The 18,942-nt window shown below is 35.7% G+C and overlaps 1 protein-coding gene across 1 annotated transcript in view; it reads right to left on the bottom strand.

Annotated features, from left to right (window-relative positions):
* Positions 1-293: 293 nt before the first annotated feature.
* Positions 294-18,942, bottom strand: part of st (ATP-binding cassette transporter scarlet) — a 58,690-nt gene continuing 40,041 nt past the window's right edge. The window contains exon 7 of the mRNA XM_075306213.1: positions 294-827. Coding sequence (XP_075162328.1) covers positions 652-827 — 176 coding nt within the window. The 3' untranslated portion in view covers positions 294-651. The remainder of the gene's footprint in view (positions 828-18,942) is intronic.

The following is an 18,942-nucleotide window of genomic DNA, read 5'->3' as shown; positions in this document are numbered from 1 at the left end:
AATGTTCTTAAATGTGGAAATGCGGTTTTTCCCAAAACCTATACCATTGATACCACACAAACAATGTTTACTTATTCAGTAAGGGTGGTTTAGGGTATGATATAGTCGGCCCGCCCGATTTTCTGTCTTACTCACTTGTTTATTTATATATATTTTATGGTTGTATACCTACATTCCCATCGACTCTATTAACAACATTTATGTCTATATAATATTTCTCCATAGTTGAAACCTGGATGAATATTAATATTCAGGTGAACTAACACAGCAACAAAAGAAAAACAAACTGCCTGTCATGAGCAGGGTAATAGAAGCAAATGTGTCCAGGAAAATTTATTTTGATATACTCTATAATAAATGTCTGCTATAAATTAAACACCAACAAACAAATAGCATATTTTGTACATTTCTTAAGAAGAAAAAGAGTCTTATTTGCCTATACCACAATAAAATGCCACCAGCCATTGGAGTGATAAAACATCGGGACCAAGACCCATAACCAATGAACAAGGGATAGGGGAAGCAACAAATTTTTCCCAACATTCTTTGCCAACTGCTGAATGTTCATCACCCCCTGGACGATAGCTCTTATTCGGTGTAACAAAAAAATGCATACATAAATAAAAATTTAAAGACCATCGTAGGAAATTCTTAAATTCTACGTGCCCTCCGCCAAAGGCAATAGTAACCCAAAATGTGGAAGCCAATGTAAATGCCAAACATGGCCAAAAGATTAATGTAGAGATTTTTTTCATCAAAGCTGTATTTATTCAGGACATCCATGCCGGTGTGGAAACAGGGTAGATCTTCACTTTCCTCGAAACAAGCTGAAACGAAATGGTATGGAATAAACGTAAGTAAGTAGTCAGCAATTAATGGATATTTTTTTTTTTGGTAAAAGAAGTAAGGAAATTCTAACGAAGGGTGGAACCGGTTATATTATACCCTTCACCACAGTGTAGACCAATACAGTCGTTCCACTTTTAGAAAAAAGTCGAAATATCGGTTAATGGTACCCTCTTCGCAAAGTTTTAAGGAAACGGTCCTCTTTGCTGGTATAAGTACACACTTGTTCGATCATATTCGAACAAGTGAGTAAAGTAGAAAGTCGGGCGGGGCCGACTATATCATACCCTAAACCACCCTACTGAATTAGTAAACATAAGTATTTGTGGGGTAACATTGATATAGGTTTTGTGAGATAAATTGCAGTTCCATATTTAAAAAAAAAAAGCAAGTATATATGGCCGTAAGTTCGGCCACGCCGAAGCTTATATACCCTCCACCATGGATTGCGTAGAAACTTCTTCTAAACACTGCCATCCACAATCGAATTTTCTATAGAAATAAAATTTTGACAAAATTTTCTATAGAAACAAAGATTTGACAAAATGTTCTATAGAAATGAAATTTTAACAAAATTTTATATAGAAATAACATTTTAAAAAAAATTTCGATAGAAATAAAATTTTGACAAAATTTTCTGTAGAAATAAAATTTTGGTAGATTATTTTTGGCTCGAGTGGCAACCATGATTATGAACCGATATGGAGCAATTTTTGTGTGATTGGGGATCGGCTATATATAACTATAGGGCCAATTTGGTATGGTTGTTAGCGGCCATATACTAACACCACGTTCCAAATTTGAACCGGATCCGATACATTTTTCTCCTGCAAGAGGCTCCGGAGGTCAAATCTGGAGAACGGTTTATATGGGGGCTATATATAATTATGGACCGATATGGACCAATTCTGCCACGGTTGTTAGGGACCATATACTAACACCATGTTCCAAATTTCAACCCGATCGGATGAAATTTGCTTCTCTTAGAGGCTCCGCAAGCCAAATCTGGGGACCGGTTTATATAGGGGCTATATATAATTATGGACCGATGTGGACCAATTTTAGCATGGTTGTTAGATACCATATACCAATACCATGTACCAAATTTCAGCCGGATCGGATGAAATATGCTTCTCTTAGAGGCTCCGCAAACCAAATCTGAGGGTCCGTTTATATGGGGGCTATATATAATTATGGACCGATGTGGACCAATTTTAGCATGGTTGTTAGATACCATATACCAACACCATGTACCAAATTTCAACCGGACCGGATCGGCTCCGCATGCCAAATCTGAGCGTCGGTTTATATGGGGGCTATACGTAATAGTGGTCCGATATGGGACATTTGCAATACCATCCGACCTGTACAATAACAACTACTTGTGCCAAGTTTCAAGTCGATAGCTTTTTCGTTCGGAAGTTAGCGTGATTTCAACAGACGGACGGACGGACATGCTTAGATCGACAAAGAATTTCACCACGGCCCAGATTATATATACTTTATGGGGTCTTAGAGCAATATTTCGATGTGTTACAAACGGAATGGCAAAGTTAATATACCCCCCATCCTATGGTGGAGGGTATAATTAAGGGGTACATGTTTATGGGTGCTCTGTCTCAAACTGAACGGAAATGTTTGATATTAGGAGCTATAGTCAGTGTTGCCAGGGAAAATTTTCGGTTTACCCTACAAGAAAAAACAAGTTCCCAACTTTCCCTACATTCCAAAAAAATTTGCCCTACAATATTATTCGTTAAATTTAAAAAAAAAAAACTTTAAAAAACAAAAATGGTTCTATGTGTTTTTTCTGCTTGGTAGATTTGTAGACTACTTAATGTTTTGGTAGATTAAATCTCTATAGAAATAAAATTTTCGAAAAATTGCTATAAATAAATTTCTATATAAAATAAAGATAAAATCTTAAGAAGAAAAAGTTTTTTACAGTAGTACATTTTTGACAAGATTTTCTAAATCTAAATCTCAACCGATTTCGATGAAATTTTGCACATACAGTTAGTACTAAAGAAGACTAAATCTAGCAAACTTTGAGTAAGATCGGTTAATAAATAGGTGTTTTATGTCCCAATTTGGAAAAATCGGACGATACATATATATGGGAGCTATATCTAAATCTGAACCGATTTCAATGAAATTGCGCACATATAGTTAGTGCTATATTTAGAAGTTTACATTCAACCAACTTTGAGTACTATCGGTTGATAAATAGGGGTTTTATAGCCAAATTTGGAAAAATCGGGCGATACATATATATTGTAGCTATATCTAAATCTGAACCGATTTCGATAATTTTTTGCACACATTGTAAGTACTATAGTATATTATAGTAAACCAAGTTTGAGTAAGATTGGTTGATAAATAAGGGCTTATTGGCCAGATTTTTGAAAATCGGGCGATAAATATATATGGGAGCTATATCTATATCTGAACCGATTTCGATGAAATTTTGTACACTTGAATGGTGATGAAAAACATTACTTTGTACCAAATTTGATGAAGATCCGTTTGTAAAACAGCGGAACCTGACCTGACGGAATTTGTCGAAATCGGGCGATACATCGACTAAATCGAGCCAGGAGGTGATTCTGAGTCGATCGGTATATATTTTATGGGGTCTAAAATCAATATTTCTGGTAGGCACATTTTTTGGCAGATCAAACTTATTATACCCTGACCACTATGTGGTTTAGGGTATAAAAAGAGGCAATCGCTCAAATAGTTTTGGGCAATGAATCCAAATTTGTAAAAATCGGGCAATATTATTTTGTAAGAGCTACGTGTAAGTCTAAATAGATCGGCTAGTATATCAAAGTTTCTAATTTTGATATACTAGCCGATCGTATTTACGGTTACCTTGTGCAAAATTTGAGTACGATCAGTTAATAAATGAGGCCTCTATGGTCAAAAATAAGGTTATTACCCAGCATAAAATGGAGCACTATTTCAGCAGTATTGTAAGGGAGAGAGGCAGTACCAACTGCTTACAAAACAACCGAATCAGCGCTGATTTTTGTGGGCGATGTCCCGATTTAGAGCAGCTTCTACATAGTGTTGATATAATTGCTCATTTTAATAGAAATATTGCTCAGAAATGATAAATAATGATGAGTATAGCATTGTTGGCGTGAAGGAACACAGCATTACTTTTCACGCCTCTATACCGCATGAATTGGTTGCAATAACGTAAACGAATGATCATAAACTAGTTTGATTACTCGTTTACGTTATTGCCGCCGATTCATGCAGTGTGGATGCACTGCCTACTTTATTGTAGCGCAACTAAACTCTTACTGCTGAAGTATTATTTGCTGAGTATGGTCAAATTTGGCATAATCGGGTGATACAAATATATGGGAGCTATATCTAAATCTGAACCGATTTCGATGAAATTGTACACATACAGTTAGTGCTGTAGAAGATTACATTTAGCCAATCGGTTGATAAATAAGGGTTTTATAAACTAATTTGGCAAAATCGGGCGATACATATATATGAGAGCTATATCGAAATCTGAACCGATTTCGATAATTTTTTTGCAGACTTAAAGAGTGATGCAAAAGATTATTTCGTGCCAAATTTGACGACGATCCGTTTGCAAAAACGCGCAACGTGACCCCATTTGTCGAAATCGGGCGATACATATATATGGGAGCTATATCTAAATTTGATCCGATTTCTTCCAAATTCAATAGCGTTCGTCCTTGTGCCAAAAAAACAACCTGTACCGAATTCCTCATCGGTTAATAATTGCGACCGGAATCCTGTGAACAACAAATACATGGACAGACGGACGGACCAAGCACGAAATCGACTCAGGAGGTGATTCTGAGTCGATCGGTATATATTTTATGGGGTCTAAAATCAATATTTCTGGTAGGCACATTTTTTAGCAGATCAAACTTATCGGATCAAACTACACTGACCACTATGTGGTTTAGGGTATAAAAAGAGGAAATCGCTCAATTAATGTGGGTAATAAATCAAAATTCGGGAAAATCGGGCAATATTATTATGTAAGAGTTACATCTAAGTCTAAATACGAGTTTCAATTTTTTCAGATTTACATATAGCTCTCATATATATGTATCGCCCGATTTTCTCAAATTTGGCCATAAAACTCTTAACTATCAACCGATCTTACTCAAACTTGGCTTACTATAATCATTTAAAATACTAGCAATATGCGCAAAAAATCATCGAGATCGGTTCAGATTTATCTATAGCTCCCATATAAATGTATCACCCCATCTTTCCAAATTTGGCCATTATATCCTTATTTATCAACCAATCTTACTAAAATTTTGCACGAAGTAACCTTCTGTAATATCAACCAAACCTACGAAATATCGTCCAAATCGGTTCAGATTTAGATATAGATCCCATATTTATGTAGCGCCCGATTTTCAAAAATTTACCCCTAACAAGTAAGGAAAGTCTAAAATCGGGCGGGGCCGACTATATTATACCCTGCACCACTTTGTAGATCTAAATTTTCGATACCATATCACTTCCGTCAAATGTGTTGGGGGCTATATATAAAGGTTTGTCCTCGATCTGGACAGAATTTGATAGACTTCTACAAAATCTATAGACTCAAAATTTAAGTCGGCTAATGCACTAGTTATAAAGATAATTCTACTTCCTGTGCAAAAATCGTAAAATCGCGTAAATCGGAATAACAAATTGGCCTCTGGGGCCATAGGAGTGTAGATCGGCAGAAAGATATGTATGGAAGCTATATGTAAATCTGAACCGATTTTAACAAAATTTGTCGCACATAACAGTATCATTAAACGTAACCCTTGTGCAAAATTTCAAGCAACTCACGGCAAAACTCTCGCTTTTGGGGCCATATAAGTGCAAATCGGACGAAAGATCTATATGGGAGCAATATCTAAATCTGAACCGATTTGAACCAAATTTGGTACACTTACCTATGCTATTAAACATACTCCTTGCGCAAAATTTGAAGGAAGTTAAGCCTTGGGAGAATGTAAATTCTACTCTCTGTGCAAAATTTATCGAAAATCGGTAGTAAACGTTGGGCTCTGTGGTCATATGAGTGTAAATCGGGTAAAAAATATATATATGGGAGCTATATCTAAATCTGAACCGATTTGGCTGATATTTTGCAAGTTTTTCGAGATTCATAAAATATTCGGATGTACGGAATTTGAGGAAGATCGGCCAATTATGACCAGATCGGTGAAAAATACATATGGCAGCTATATCTAAATCAGAACCGATTTTTTCCAAAATCAATAGCGATTGTCTTTGAGCCGAAACAGGACCCTATACCAAATTTTAGGACAATCGGACTAAAACTGCGAGCTGTACTTTGCACACAAAAATACATCAACAGACAGACACACGGACATCGCTAAATCGACTCAGAATTTAATTTTAAGCCGATCCGTATACTAAAAGGTTGGTCTGTGATTACTCCTTCTTGGCGTTACATACAAATGCACAAACTTATTATACCCTGTACCACAGTAGTGGTGAAGGGTATAAATATGGGAAATATGAAGCGAAAGAAATTTTGATGTAATTGTACAAAAGAGCATTTGCGATTTATCAGGCGATATTTATGTATTCGAGATATAGGACAATTTGAGTAACATTTACAATTTTTGCTACTCAGCAGTGACGATTTTACAAGGATATTGTTTAGATCTTGCCAAGATATGTGGTCAAGTGTAGGTTGTGATATACTATTTGGTCAAGTTGGGTGACATGGAGCCTTATTTAAAACTCAACCGTTCTGTGGAAAGTCTGGCATTACAGTGTGTATGATATGACTAAAATATGTGGAAATCATTACAGAATTTTGTGCAAAATGTGGGTATTTGGCCATATTTGTATAAACCGGAAGAATGAATATATCTAATTCTGAACCAAATTAAATATATTCTCCGTGGAACTATGCAGTCAATTGGAGGAAAATCCCATTGAAAATGGGTCTAAAATATGAAATAGTCTACCATATTTTCCCAACTCTGGTGTACATATAATGGGAGCTATATATAATCTGAAGCGATTTCGACTAAATTTGACATGCATAGTTAGAATAATAATTCTGTTGTCTCTGCAAAATTTCACGTAAATGGGAGTTTAACTTTGGCCCCCGTGGCCATTTGAGTATAAATCGGGCGAAAGATATATATGGGAACTATATCTAAATCTTAACCGATTTCAACCAAATTTAGCACACTTACCGACACTGTTAAACGTACTCCTTGTGCAAAATTTGGTCCAAAGCACGGCAAAACTCTGGCTTTTGAGGTCATATAAGTTCAAATCGGACAAAAGATATATATGGGAGCTATATCTAAATCTAAACCGATTTCAATCAAATTTACCAAGCATTGGTAGAATGTCAATTCTACTCTTTATGCAAAATTTCACGTAAATCGGTAGTAAACTTTGGCCTCTGTGGTCATATGAATCTAAATCGGACGAGAGCTATATATGGGAGCTATATCTAAATCTCAACCGATTTCAATCAAATTTACCAAGCATTGGTAGAATATCAATTCTACTCTTTATGCAAAATTTCACGAAAATCGAAAGTAAACTTTGGCCTCTGTGGTCACATGAGTCTAAATCGGACGAAAGATATATATGGGAGCTATATCTAAATCTGAACCGATTTAGGTGATATTTTGCAAGTTTTTCGAGACTCATGAACTATTCGGACGTACTGAATTTGAGGAACATCGGTTGATAAACACGCCAATTATGACCAGATTGGGGATAAATATATATGGCAGCTATATCTAAATCTGACAGATTTTTTCCAAAATCAATAGCGATTGTCTTTGTCCCAAAAAACGACCCTATGCCTAATTTGAGGACGATCGGACTTAAACTGCGACCTGTACTTTGCGCACAAAAATACATGAACAGACAGACAGACGGACAGACAGACAGACAGACAGACAGACAGACAGACAGACAGATAGACAGACAGACAGACAGACAGACAGACAGACGGACATCGCTAAATCGACTCAGAATTTAATTCTAAGACGATCGGTATACTAAACGATGGGTCTCAGACTCTTCCTTCTTGGCGTTACATACAAATGCACAAACTTATTATACCCTGTACCACAGTAGTGGTGAAGGGTATAATAACCTTATTTTTGACCATAGTGGCCTCATTTATTAATACATGAACAGACAGACAGACGGACAGACAGACAGACAGACAGACAGACAGATAGACAGACAGACAGACAGACAGACAGACAGACAGACAGACAGACAGACAGACAGACAGACAGACGGACATCGCTAAATCGACTCAGAATTTAATTCTAAGACGATCGGTATACTAAACGATGGGTCTCAGACTCTTCCTTCTTGGCGTTACATACAAATGCACAAACTTATTATACCCTGTACCACAGTAGAGGTGAAGGGTATAATAACCTTATTTTTGACCATAGTGGCCTCATTTATTAACCGATCTTATCCAAATTCAGCAAATAGTAATCTACTGGAATATCAACCAAACCTACAAAATATCATCCAAATCGCTTCAGATTTAGATATAGCTCCCATATATATGTTACCCGTTTTTCAAAATGTTACCCCTAATAACTTTATTTCTGACCTTTTTTACTAACCGATCTTATTCAAACTTACCACAAGGTAACCTTCTCTGGTATCCATCAAACCTGCAAAATATCATCCACATCGATTCACGTTTATATATAACTCCCATTTATATGCACAAATGTGGCCATAATACTATTTTTTTTAATAATGGGCTCAATATTAGTGGCATACTAACCTCGTAGGTGCAATATCAACTATAGCCAGTGTTGCTAGAAGTAGGGGAAATTTTTTTTCTAATAGACTTAGACCCCCCAGAAAAATTTTAGCCTCCCCCAGAATTTGAAAACCTATTTACGATTTTACATTTTTATAAAAATTAAACAAGTATATACTCGTACTACGCACAAAGTTCCACTAAAGACTTTCATGCACAATCGAATTACTTGGGTTGTGGTAGAAGTCTGATATTTATGAAATAAAGCTGTGGTTGAACTTATGATTTAGTTGAATAAATAATAGTAATTGATATTAAAACTATTCTTTCATAAATTAATATCTTAGTAATGCTGCAAAAAAGCGTCGCTAAAAAAGAAGTGAAAATGTTCTTTTTGGGTCTGGAAGTGGAACAAAATTGGCGGAGAAGCGATGAATGTATTATGAACTTGTCATAGAACGAATGTCCACCGTTTCAACAGCCGTTGCAATGAATTTGCATCACTTCTTAAGGTGTGATCCGAATTCAGTGTTTTGAATGTGAATTAAAAATTGTGTGAAATTTTCCCAAATAAATAATTTTTATACTTTTTTAATGCATTAACGCTTGTTTGAAACGTTTTCCCTCGAATATTTTCAAATATTATCGATTTTTCTGGAACTACCCTACGGGAAATGGATCAACCACAGAACTGGTACAGGACTAGTCCCTGGTGTGTATGGACCAGTCCCAGTTCTGATCAAAACGTATGGAAAGGACCGTTCACTTTAACATGGGTTTGTCATTGACGGAGTAAACTTACATTTTAGGACGCGTCTTGGACTCATCCCAAAGGACACGTCCTGGGACACTTTAGCAGGAGCAACCCATAAACAGGTCCTCAGGAACCAGTCTCGGACAAACTCTTAGAAATCTCTTTAAATTTGGGCTCCTAATCGAACCCGAAATGAAAAAAAAAAAACTTTTGAAATATGTCGAACAAAAGGTTATTCTGATAATTTTATTTCACTAAATGTGAAAATTGCAGCTAACGGGAGCAAAGGTAGCAGTTCTGTGATAGGTCCGTCAGTGGCAATTTGCACCAATTTCCCGTAGGGTACTTTTAGTTGCTTTATTATAAATTGATTGTCGAGTTATTTTGATGTCTATTTTTTTATTCAACTTTATGAAATAAAACATTAGTTGAACCTATAAGTTCAGTCTATAAAGTTTTAGCTAGTGGGGCTATAGCCCCCCCCCCTAGGAAAATTGTCTAGCTACGCTAATGTGTGTGGTAACAACAGTTACCACTTGTACCAAAACAAAAAACTAACAAAATTTTAAGATTACTACAAATTACCACAAATCTACCAAACAAATATTTCTATAGAAATTTTTGTTAAAACTTTATATATATATATATATATATATATATATATATATATATATATATATATATATATATATATATATATATATATATATATATATATATATATATATATATATATATATATATATATATATATATATATATATATATATATATATATATATATATATATATATATATATATATATATATATATATATATATATATATATATATATATATATATATATATATATATATATATATATATATATATATATATATATTAAAACTTTCAAAATATTATTTCTATAAACAATTTTCTCAAAATTTTTGTTTCTAGGGAATTTTTTCTCAAAATTTTATTTCAATAGAATTTATTATCAAAATTTTTTTTTCTATAGAAAAATTTCTCAAAAAAATTTGTTAAATTATAAGGACCGATGTTGAATGTGAACCACACCTAAACGCCAAGTTTTTTCCCGAATTTTCTTTGACATTTCTCTATTTCAGACTTACTCAATTTGAACCATGGAGAGATACACAATCCAACAACGTGTTAAATGGTTCCAAGAAATGACAACAGTGGATGATCAATTTTCGAAGAAAATCATCTTCAGTGATGAGGCACATTTTCACCTCAGTGGATTCGTCAATAAACAGAACGGCCGCATTTGGGCGAATGAGAATCCAAGAGTGATTGTCGAAAAACCAATGCACCCACAAAGAGTGGCTGTTTGGTGCGGTTTATGGGCTGGCGGCATCATCGCACCGTATTTTTTCCAAAATGAGGCCGGTCAGGCAGTTACTGCGAATGGTGTTCGCTATCGTGAGATGATAACGAACTTTTTATGGCCCGAATTGGAAGCTATGGATGTGGACGATATGTGGTTTCAGCAGGACAGTGCCACATGCCACACAGCTAACGCAACAATGGCTCTTTTGCGCAACAAATTCAATGGCCGCGTTATCTCACGTAATGGCGATGTCAATTGGCCGCCAAGATCATGTGATTTGACACCGTTGGACTTTTTTCTTTGGGGTTATTTGAAAGAAAAGGTGTACGTCGATAAGCCAGCAACAATTCAAGACCTAAAGGATGAGATAATTCGGCACATTAACGGCATAGAACCTCCATTATGCCTCAGCGTCATCGAAAATTTGGACCATCGGATGAAGGTGTGCCACCGAGGTCGCGGCGCCCATTTGGCCGATATTTTGTTTCATACATAATTGAATAATACCAATATATCATAATAAAATAAAATTACAATAATTTTCTAAATAGTTAGTGTTTTATTCAAAATCAACATCGGCCCTTGAAAATTTAACTACCCTATAGAAACTTTTTCCAGAATTTTATTTCTATAGAGATTTAACATAAAACAAAAATAAAATTTTTGATCGATACGTTGCATTTTCATGTTTTAAGATAATAACGTACTTAGAACCATTTTTGTTTTGTGAATTTTTTTTTTTAATTTAACGAAAATATTGTAGGGAAAATTGTTTGGGAATGTATGGGAAAGTAGGGAATTTTTTTGTCCTTGTAGGGTAAACCGAACATTTTTCCTGGCAACACTGACTATGAGCTATAGTCAGATTGAGACAAAGCACTTGTTATACCCTGCGCCACACTGTGGAACAGGGTATTATAAGATAGTGCATATGTTGCTCAGGGTGGGCTGAGTCGATATAGTCATGTCCGTCTGTACGTGAACACATTTTTGTAATCAAACTCTAGGTCGCAGTTTTAGTCCAATCGACTTCAAATTTGGCACAAGTATGTTTTCTTGGCTCAGAATAGATCCCTATTGATTTTGGAAGAAATCGGTTCAGATCATATGACCACAGAGGCCAATTTTTTGCTCCGATTTAGTTGAAATTTTGCACAGGGAGTAGAATTAGCATTGTAGCTAAGCTTGCCAAATTTGAAATCGGTTCAGATTTAGATATATCTCCCATTTATAGCTTTCGCCCGATTTACACTCATATGACCACAGAGGCCAATTTTTGCTCCGATTTAGTTGAAATTTTGCACAGGGAGTAGATTTAGCATTGTAGCTATGCGTGTCAAATTTAATTGAAATCGGTAGATTTATATATAGCTTTCGCCCGATTTACACCCATATGACCACAGAGGCCAATTTTTTACACCGATTTAGTTGAAATTTTGCACAGGGAGTAGAATTAGCATTGCAGCAATGCGTGCCCAATTTGGTTGAAATCGGTTCAGATTTAGATATAGCTCCCATATATATGTTTTTCTTATTTCAACAAAAATGGTCAAAATACCAACATTTTCCTTGTAAAATCGCCACTGCTTAGTCGAAAAGTTGTAAAAATGATTCTAATTTTCCTAAAATCCTAATACATATATATCGAGCGATAAATGATAAATAAACTTTTGCGAAGTTTCCTTAAAATTGCTTCAGATTTAAATGTTTCCCATATTTATACCCTTCACCACTACTGTGGTACAGGGTATAATAAGTTTGTGCATTTGTATGTAACGCCAAGAAGGAAAAGTCCCATCGTTTAGAATACCGATCGTCTTAGAATTAAATTCTGAGTCGATTTAGCGATGTCCGTCTGTCTGTCTGTCTGTCTGTCTGTCTGTCCGTCTGTCTGTCTGTTCATGTATTTTTGTGCGCAAGGTACAGGTCGCAGTTTAAGTCCGATCGTCCTCAAATTTGGCATAGGATCGTTTTTTGGGACACAATCGCTATTGATTTTGGAAAAAAATCGGTTCAGATTTAGATATAGCTGCCATATATATTTATCGCCGATCTGGTCATAATTTGCGTGTTTATCAAACGATGTTCTTCAAATTCAGTACATCCGAATATTTTATGAGTGTCGAGAAACTTGCAAAATATCAGCTAAATCGGTTCAGATTTAGATATAGCTCCCATATATATCTTTCGTCCGATTTAGACTCATATGGCAACAGAGGCAAAAGTTTACTACCGATTTTCGTGAAATTTTGCACAGAGAGTAGAATTGACATTCTACCAATGCTTGGTAAACTTGATTGAAATCGGTTCAGATTTAGATATAGCTCACATATATATCTTTCGTCCGATTTTCACTTATATGGCCTCAAAAGCCAGAGTTTTGCCGTGATTTAGTTCAAATTTTGCACAAGGAGTACGTTTAATAGTATCGGTAAGTGTACCAAATTTGGTTGAAATCGGTTCAGATTTAGGTATAGCTCCCATATATATCTTTCGCTCGATTTACACTCAAATGACCACGGGGGTCAGAGTTATACTCCCATTTACGTGAAATTTTATGTCAAATTTTGTCAAAATCGGTTCAGATTATATATAGCGCCCATATACACCAGAGTTGGGAAAATATGGTAGACGATATATTTTAGACCCATCTTCAATGGGATTTTCCTTCAAGTGACTGGATAGTTTCCTCCTAGTCGCCCGACTTGACCAAATAATATATCACAGCCCACACTTGACCACATATCTTGGCAAGATCTAACCAATATCCTTGTAAAATCGTCACTGCTGAGTAGCAAAAATTGCAAATGTTACTCAAATTGTCCTATATCTCGAATACATACGTATCGCCTGGTAAATCATAAATGCTCTTTTCTACAAATGCATTAACATTTCTCTCGCTTCATATTTCGCATGTATTTTTATTATACCCTTCACCACTACTGTGGTACAGGGTATAATAAGTTTGTGCATTTGTATGTAACGCCAAGAAGGAAAAGTCTGAGACCCATCGTTTAGTATACCGATCGTCTTAGAATTAAATTCTGAGTCGATTTAGCGATGTCCGTCTGTCTGTCTGTTGGTGTATTTTTGTGTGCAAAGTACAGCTCGCAGTTTTAGTCCGATTATCCTAAAATTTGGTATATGGTCCTGATTCGGCTCAAAGGCGATCCCTATTGATTTTGGAAAAAATCGGTTCAGATTTAGATATAGCTGCCATATATATTTTTCACCAATCTGGTCATAATTGGCGTGTATATCAACCGATCTTCCTCAAATTCCGTACATCCGAATATTTTATGAGTCTCGAAAAACTTGCAAAATATCAGCCAAATCGGTTTAGATTTAGATATAGCTCCCATATATAGCTTTCGCCCGATTTACACTCATTTGCCCACAGAGGCCAATTTTTTGCTCCGATTTAGTTGAAATTTTGCATAGGGAGTAGAATTAGCATTGTACCTATGCGTGCCAAATTTGGTTGAAATCGGTTCAGATTTGGATATATCTCCCATATATAGCTTTCGCCCGATTTACACTCATAGGACCACAGAGGCCAATTTTTAACTCCGATTTAGTTGAAATTTTGCACAGGGAGTAGAATTAGCATTATTGCTATGCGTGTCAAATTTGGTTGAAATCGGTTCAGATTTAGATATAGCTCCCATATATAGCTTTCGCCCGATTTACACTCATATGACCACAGAGGTCAATTTTTTGTTCCGATTTAGTTGAAATTTTGCACAGGGAGTAGAATTAGTATTTCACAAATTTGGTTGAAATCGGTTCAGATTTAGATATAGCTCCCATATATAGCTTTCGCCCGATTTACACTCATATGACCACAGAGGCCAATTTTTAACTCCGATTTAGTTGAAATTTTGCACAGGGAGGAGAATAAGCATTGTTGCTATGCGTGCCAAACTTGGTTGAAATCGTTTCAGATTTAGATATAGCTCCCATATATATGTTTTTCTGATTTCGACAACAATGTTCAAAATACCATCATTTTCCTTGTTAAATCGCCACTGCTTAGTCGAAAAGTAGTAAAAATGACTCTAATTTTCCTAAACTTCTAATACATATATATCGAGCGATAAACCATAAATAAACTTTTTCGAAGTTTCCTTAAAATTGCTTCAGATTTAAACGTTTCCCATATTTATACCCTTAACCACTACTGTGGTACAGGGTATAATAAATTTGTGCATTTGTATGTAACGCCAAGAAGGAGTAATCTAGACCACCCTTTTAGTATACGGATCGGCTTAGAATTAAAATCTTAGTCGATTTAGCGATGTCCGTCTGTCTGTCTGTCTGTCTGTCTGTCCGTCTGTCTGTCTGTCTGTTGATGTATTTTTGTGTGCAAAGTACAGCTCGCAGTTTTAGTCCGATTGTCCTAAAATTTGGTACAGGGTCCTATTTCGGCTCAAAGACGATCCCTATTGATTTTGGAAAAAATCGGTTCAGATTTAGATATAGCTGTCATATATATTTTTCACCGATCTGGTCATAATTGGCGTGTATATCAACCGATCTTCCTCAAGTTCCGTACATCCGAATATTTTATGGGTCTCGAAAAACTTGCAAAATATTAGCCAATTCGGTTCAGATTTAGATATAGCTCCCATATATAGCTTTCGCCCGATTTACACTCATTTGCCCACAGAGACCAATTTTTTGCTCCGATTTAGTTGAAATTTTGCACAGGGAGTAGAACTAGCATTGTAGCTATGCGTGCCAAATTTGGTTGAAATCGGTTCAGATTTAGATATATCTCCCATATATAGCTTTCGCCCGATTTACACTCATATGACCACAGAGGCCAATTTTTAACTCCGATTTAGTTGAAATTTTGCACAGGGAGTAGAATTAGTATTTCACAAATTTGGTTGAAATCGGTTCAGATTTAGATATAGCTCCCATATATAGCTTTCGCCCGATTTACACTCATATGACCACAGAGGCCAATTTTTTGCTCCGATTTAGTTGAAATTTTGCACAGGGAGTAGAATTAGCATTGTTGCTATGCGTGCCAAATTTGGTTGAAATCGGTTCAGATTTATATATAGCTCCCATATATATGTTTTTCTGATTTCGACAAAAATGGTCAAAATACCAACATTTTCCTTGTAAAATCGCCACTGCTTAGTCGCGAAGTTGTAAAAATGACTCTAATTTTCCTAAACTTCTAATACATATATATCGAGTGATAAATCATAAATAAACTTTTGCCAAGTTTTCTTAAAATTGCTTCAGATTTAAATGTTTTCCATATTTTTTATACCCTTCACCACTACTGTGGTACAGGGTATAATAAGTTTGTGCATTTGTATGTAACGCCAAGAAGGAGTAATCATAGACTAACCTTTTAGTATACGGATCGGCTTAGAATTAAATTCTGAGTCGATTTAGCGATGTCCGTCTGTCTGTCTGTCTGTCTGTCTGTCCGTCTGTCTGTCTGTCTGTTGATGTATTTTTGTGTGCAAAGTACAGCTCGCAGTTTTAGTCCGATTGTCCTAAAATTTGGTACAGGGTCCTATTTCGGCTCAAAGACGATCCCTATTGATTTTGGAAAAAATCGGTTCAGATTTAGATATAGCTGTCATATATATTTTTCACCGATCTGGTCATAATTGGCGTGTATATCAACCGATCTTCCTCAAATTCCGTACATTCGAATATTTTATGGGTCTCGAAAAACTTGCAAAATATCAGCCAAATCGGTTCAGATTTAGATATAGCTCCCATATATAGCTTTCGCCCGATTTACACTCATTTGCCCACAGAGACCAATTTTTTGCTCCGATTTAGTTGAACAGGGAGTAGAATTAGCATTGTTGCTATGCGTGCCAAATTTTGTTGAAATCGGTTCAGATTTAGATATAGCTCCCATATATAGCTTTCGCCCGATTTACACTCATATGACCACAGAGGCCAATTTTTAACTCCGATTTAGTTGAAATTTTGCACAGGGAGGAGAATAAGCATTGTTGCTATGCGTGCCAAACTTGGTTGAAATCGTTTCAGATTTAGATATAGCTCCCATATATATGTTTTTCTGATTTCGACAACAATGTTCAAAATACCATCATTTTCCTTGTTAAATCGCCACTGCTTAGTCGAAAAGTAGTAAAAATGACTCTAATTTTCCTAAACTTCTAATACATATATATCGAGCGATAAATCATAAATAAACTTTTTCGAAGTTTCCTTAAAATTGCTTCAGATTTAAACGTTTCCCATATTTATACCCTTAACCACTACTGTGGTACAGGGTATAATAAATTTGTGCATTTGTATGTAACGCCAAGAAGGAGTAATCATAGACTAACCTTTTAGTATACGGATCGGCTTAGAATAAAATTTTGAGTCGATTTAGCGATGTCCGTCTGTCTGTCTGTCCGTCTGTCTGTCTGTCTGTTGATGTATTTTTGTGTGCAAAGTAGAGCTCGCAGTTTTAGTCCGATTGTCCTAAAATTTGGTACAGAGTCCTGTTTCGGCTCAAAGACGATCCCTATTGATTTTGGAAAAAATCGGTTCAGATTTAGATATAGCTGTCATATATATTTTTCACCGATCTGGTCATAATTGGCGTGTATATCAACCGATCTTCCTCAAGTTCCGTACATCCGAATATTTTATGGGTCTCGAAAAACTTGCAAAATATTAGCCAATTCGGTTCAGATTTAGATATAGCTCCCATATATAGCTTTCGCCCGATTTACACTCATTTGCCCACAGAGACCAATTTTTTGCTCCGATTTAGTTGAAATTTTGCACAGGGAGTAGAATTAGCATTGTTACTATGCGTGCCAAATTTGGTTGAAATCGGTTCAGATTTAGATATAGCTCCCATATATAGCTTTCGCCCGATTTACACTCATTTGCCCACAGAGGCCAATTTTTAACTCCGATTTAGTTGAAATTTTGCACAGGGAGTAGAATTAGCATTGTAACTATGCGCGCCAAATTTGGTTGAAATCGGTTCAGATTTGGATATATCTCCCATATATAGCTTTCGCCCGATTTACACTCATATGAACACAGAGGCCAATTTTTAACTCCGATTTAGTTGAAATTTTGAACAGGGAGTAGAATTAGCATTGTAGCTATGCGTGCTAAATTTGGTTGAAATCGGTTCAGATTTAGATATATCTCCCATATATAGCTTTCGCCCGATTTACACTCATATGTCCACAGAGGCCAATTTTTAACTACGATTTAGTTGACATTTTACACAGAGAGTAGAATTAGCATTGTTGCTATGCGTGCCAAATTTGGTTGAAATCGGTTCAGATTTAGATATAGCTCCCATATATAGCTTTCGCCCGATTTACACTCATTTGCCCACAGAGGCCAATTTTTAACTCCGATATAGTTGAAATTTTGCACAGGGAGTAGAATTAGCATTGTAACTATGCGTGCCAAATTTGGTTGAAATCGGTTCAGATTTGGATATATCTCCCATATATAGCTTTCGCCCGATTTACACTCATATGACCACAGAGGCCAATTTTTAACTCCGATTTAGTTGAAATTTTGAACAGGGAGTAGAATTAGCATTGTAGCTATGCGTGCCAAATTTGGTTGAAATCGGTTCAGATTTAGATATATCTCCCATATATAGCTTTCGCCCGATTTACACTCATATGTCCACAGAGGCCAATTTTTAACTCCGATTTAGTTGAAATTTTGCACAGGGAGTAGAATTAGCATTGTTGCTATGCGTTCCAAATTTGGTTGAAATCGGTTCAGATTTAGATATAGCTCCCATATATAGCTTTCGCCCGATTTACACTCATATGACCACAGAGGCCAATTTTTAACTCCGATTTAGTTGAAATTTTGCACAGGGAGGAGAATAAGCATTGTTGCTATGCGTGCCAAACTTGGTTGAAATCGGTTCAGATTTAGATATAGCTCCCATATATATGTTTTTCTGATTTCGACAACAATGTTCAATATACCATCATTTTCCTTGTTAAATCGCCACTGCTTAGTCGAAAAGTAGTAAAAATGACTCTAATTTTCCTAAACTTCTAATACATATATATCGAGATATAAATCATAAATAAACTTTTTCGAAGTTTCCTTAAAATTGCTTCAGATTTAAACGTTTCCCATATTTTTTTACTAACATTGTGTTCCACCGTAGTGCATTAGCCGACTTGAATTTTGAGTCTATAGATTTTGTAGAAGTCTAT

The sequence above is a fragment of the Haematobia irritans genome, chromosome 4 (genome assembly GCF_050003625.1).
Source record: "Haematobia irritans isolate KBUSLIRL chromosome 4, ASM5000362v1, whole genome shotgun sequence".
Lineage (NCBI taxonomy): Eukaryota > Metazoa > Arthropoda > Insecta > Diptera > Muscidae > Haematobia > Haematobia irritans.
The sequence above is the reverse complement of the archived record's forward strand: the minus strand, read 5'-3'. Positions and strand labels throughout refer to the sequence as shown.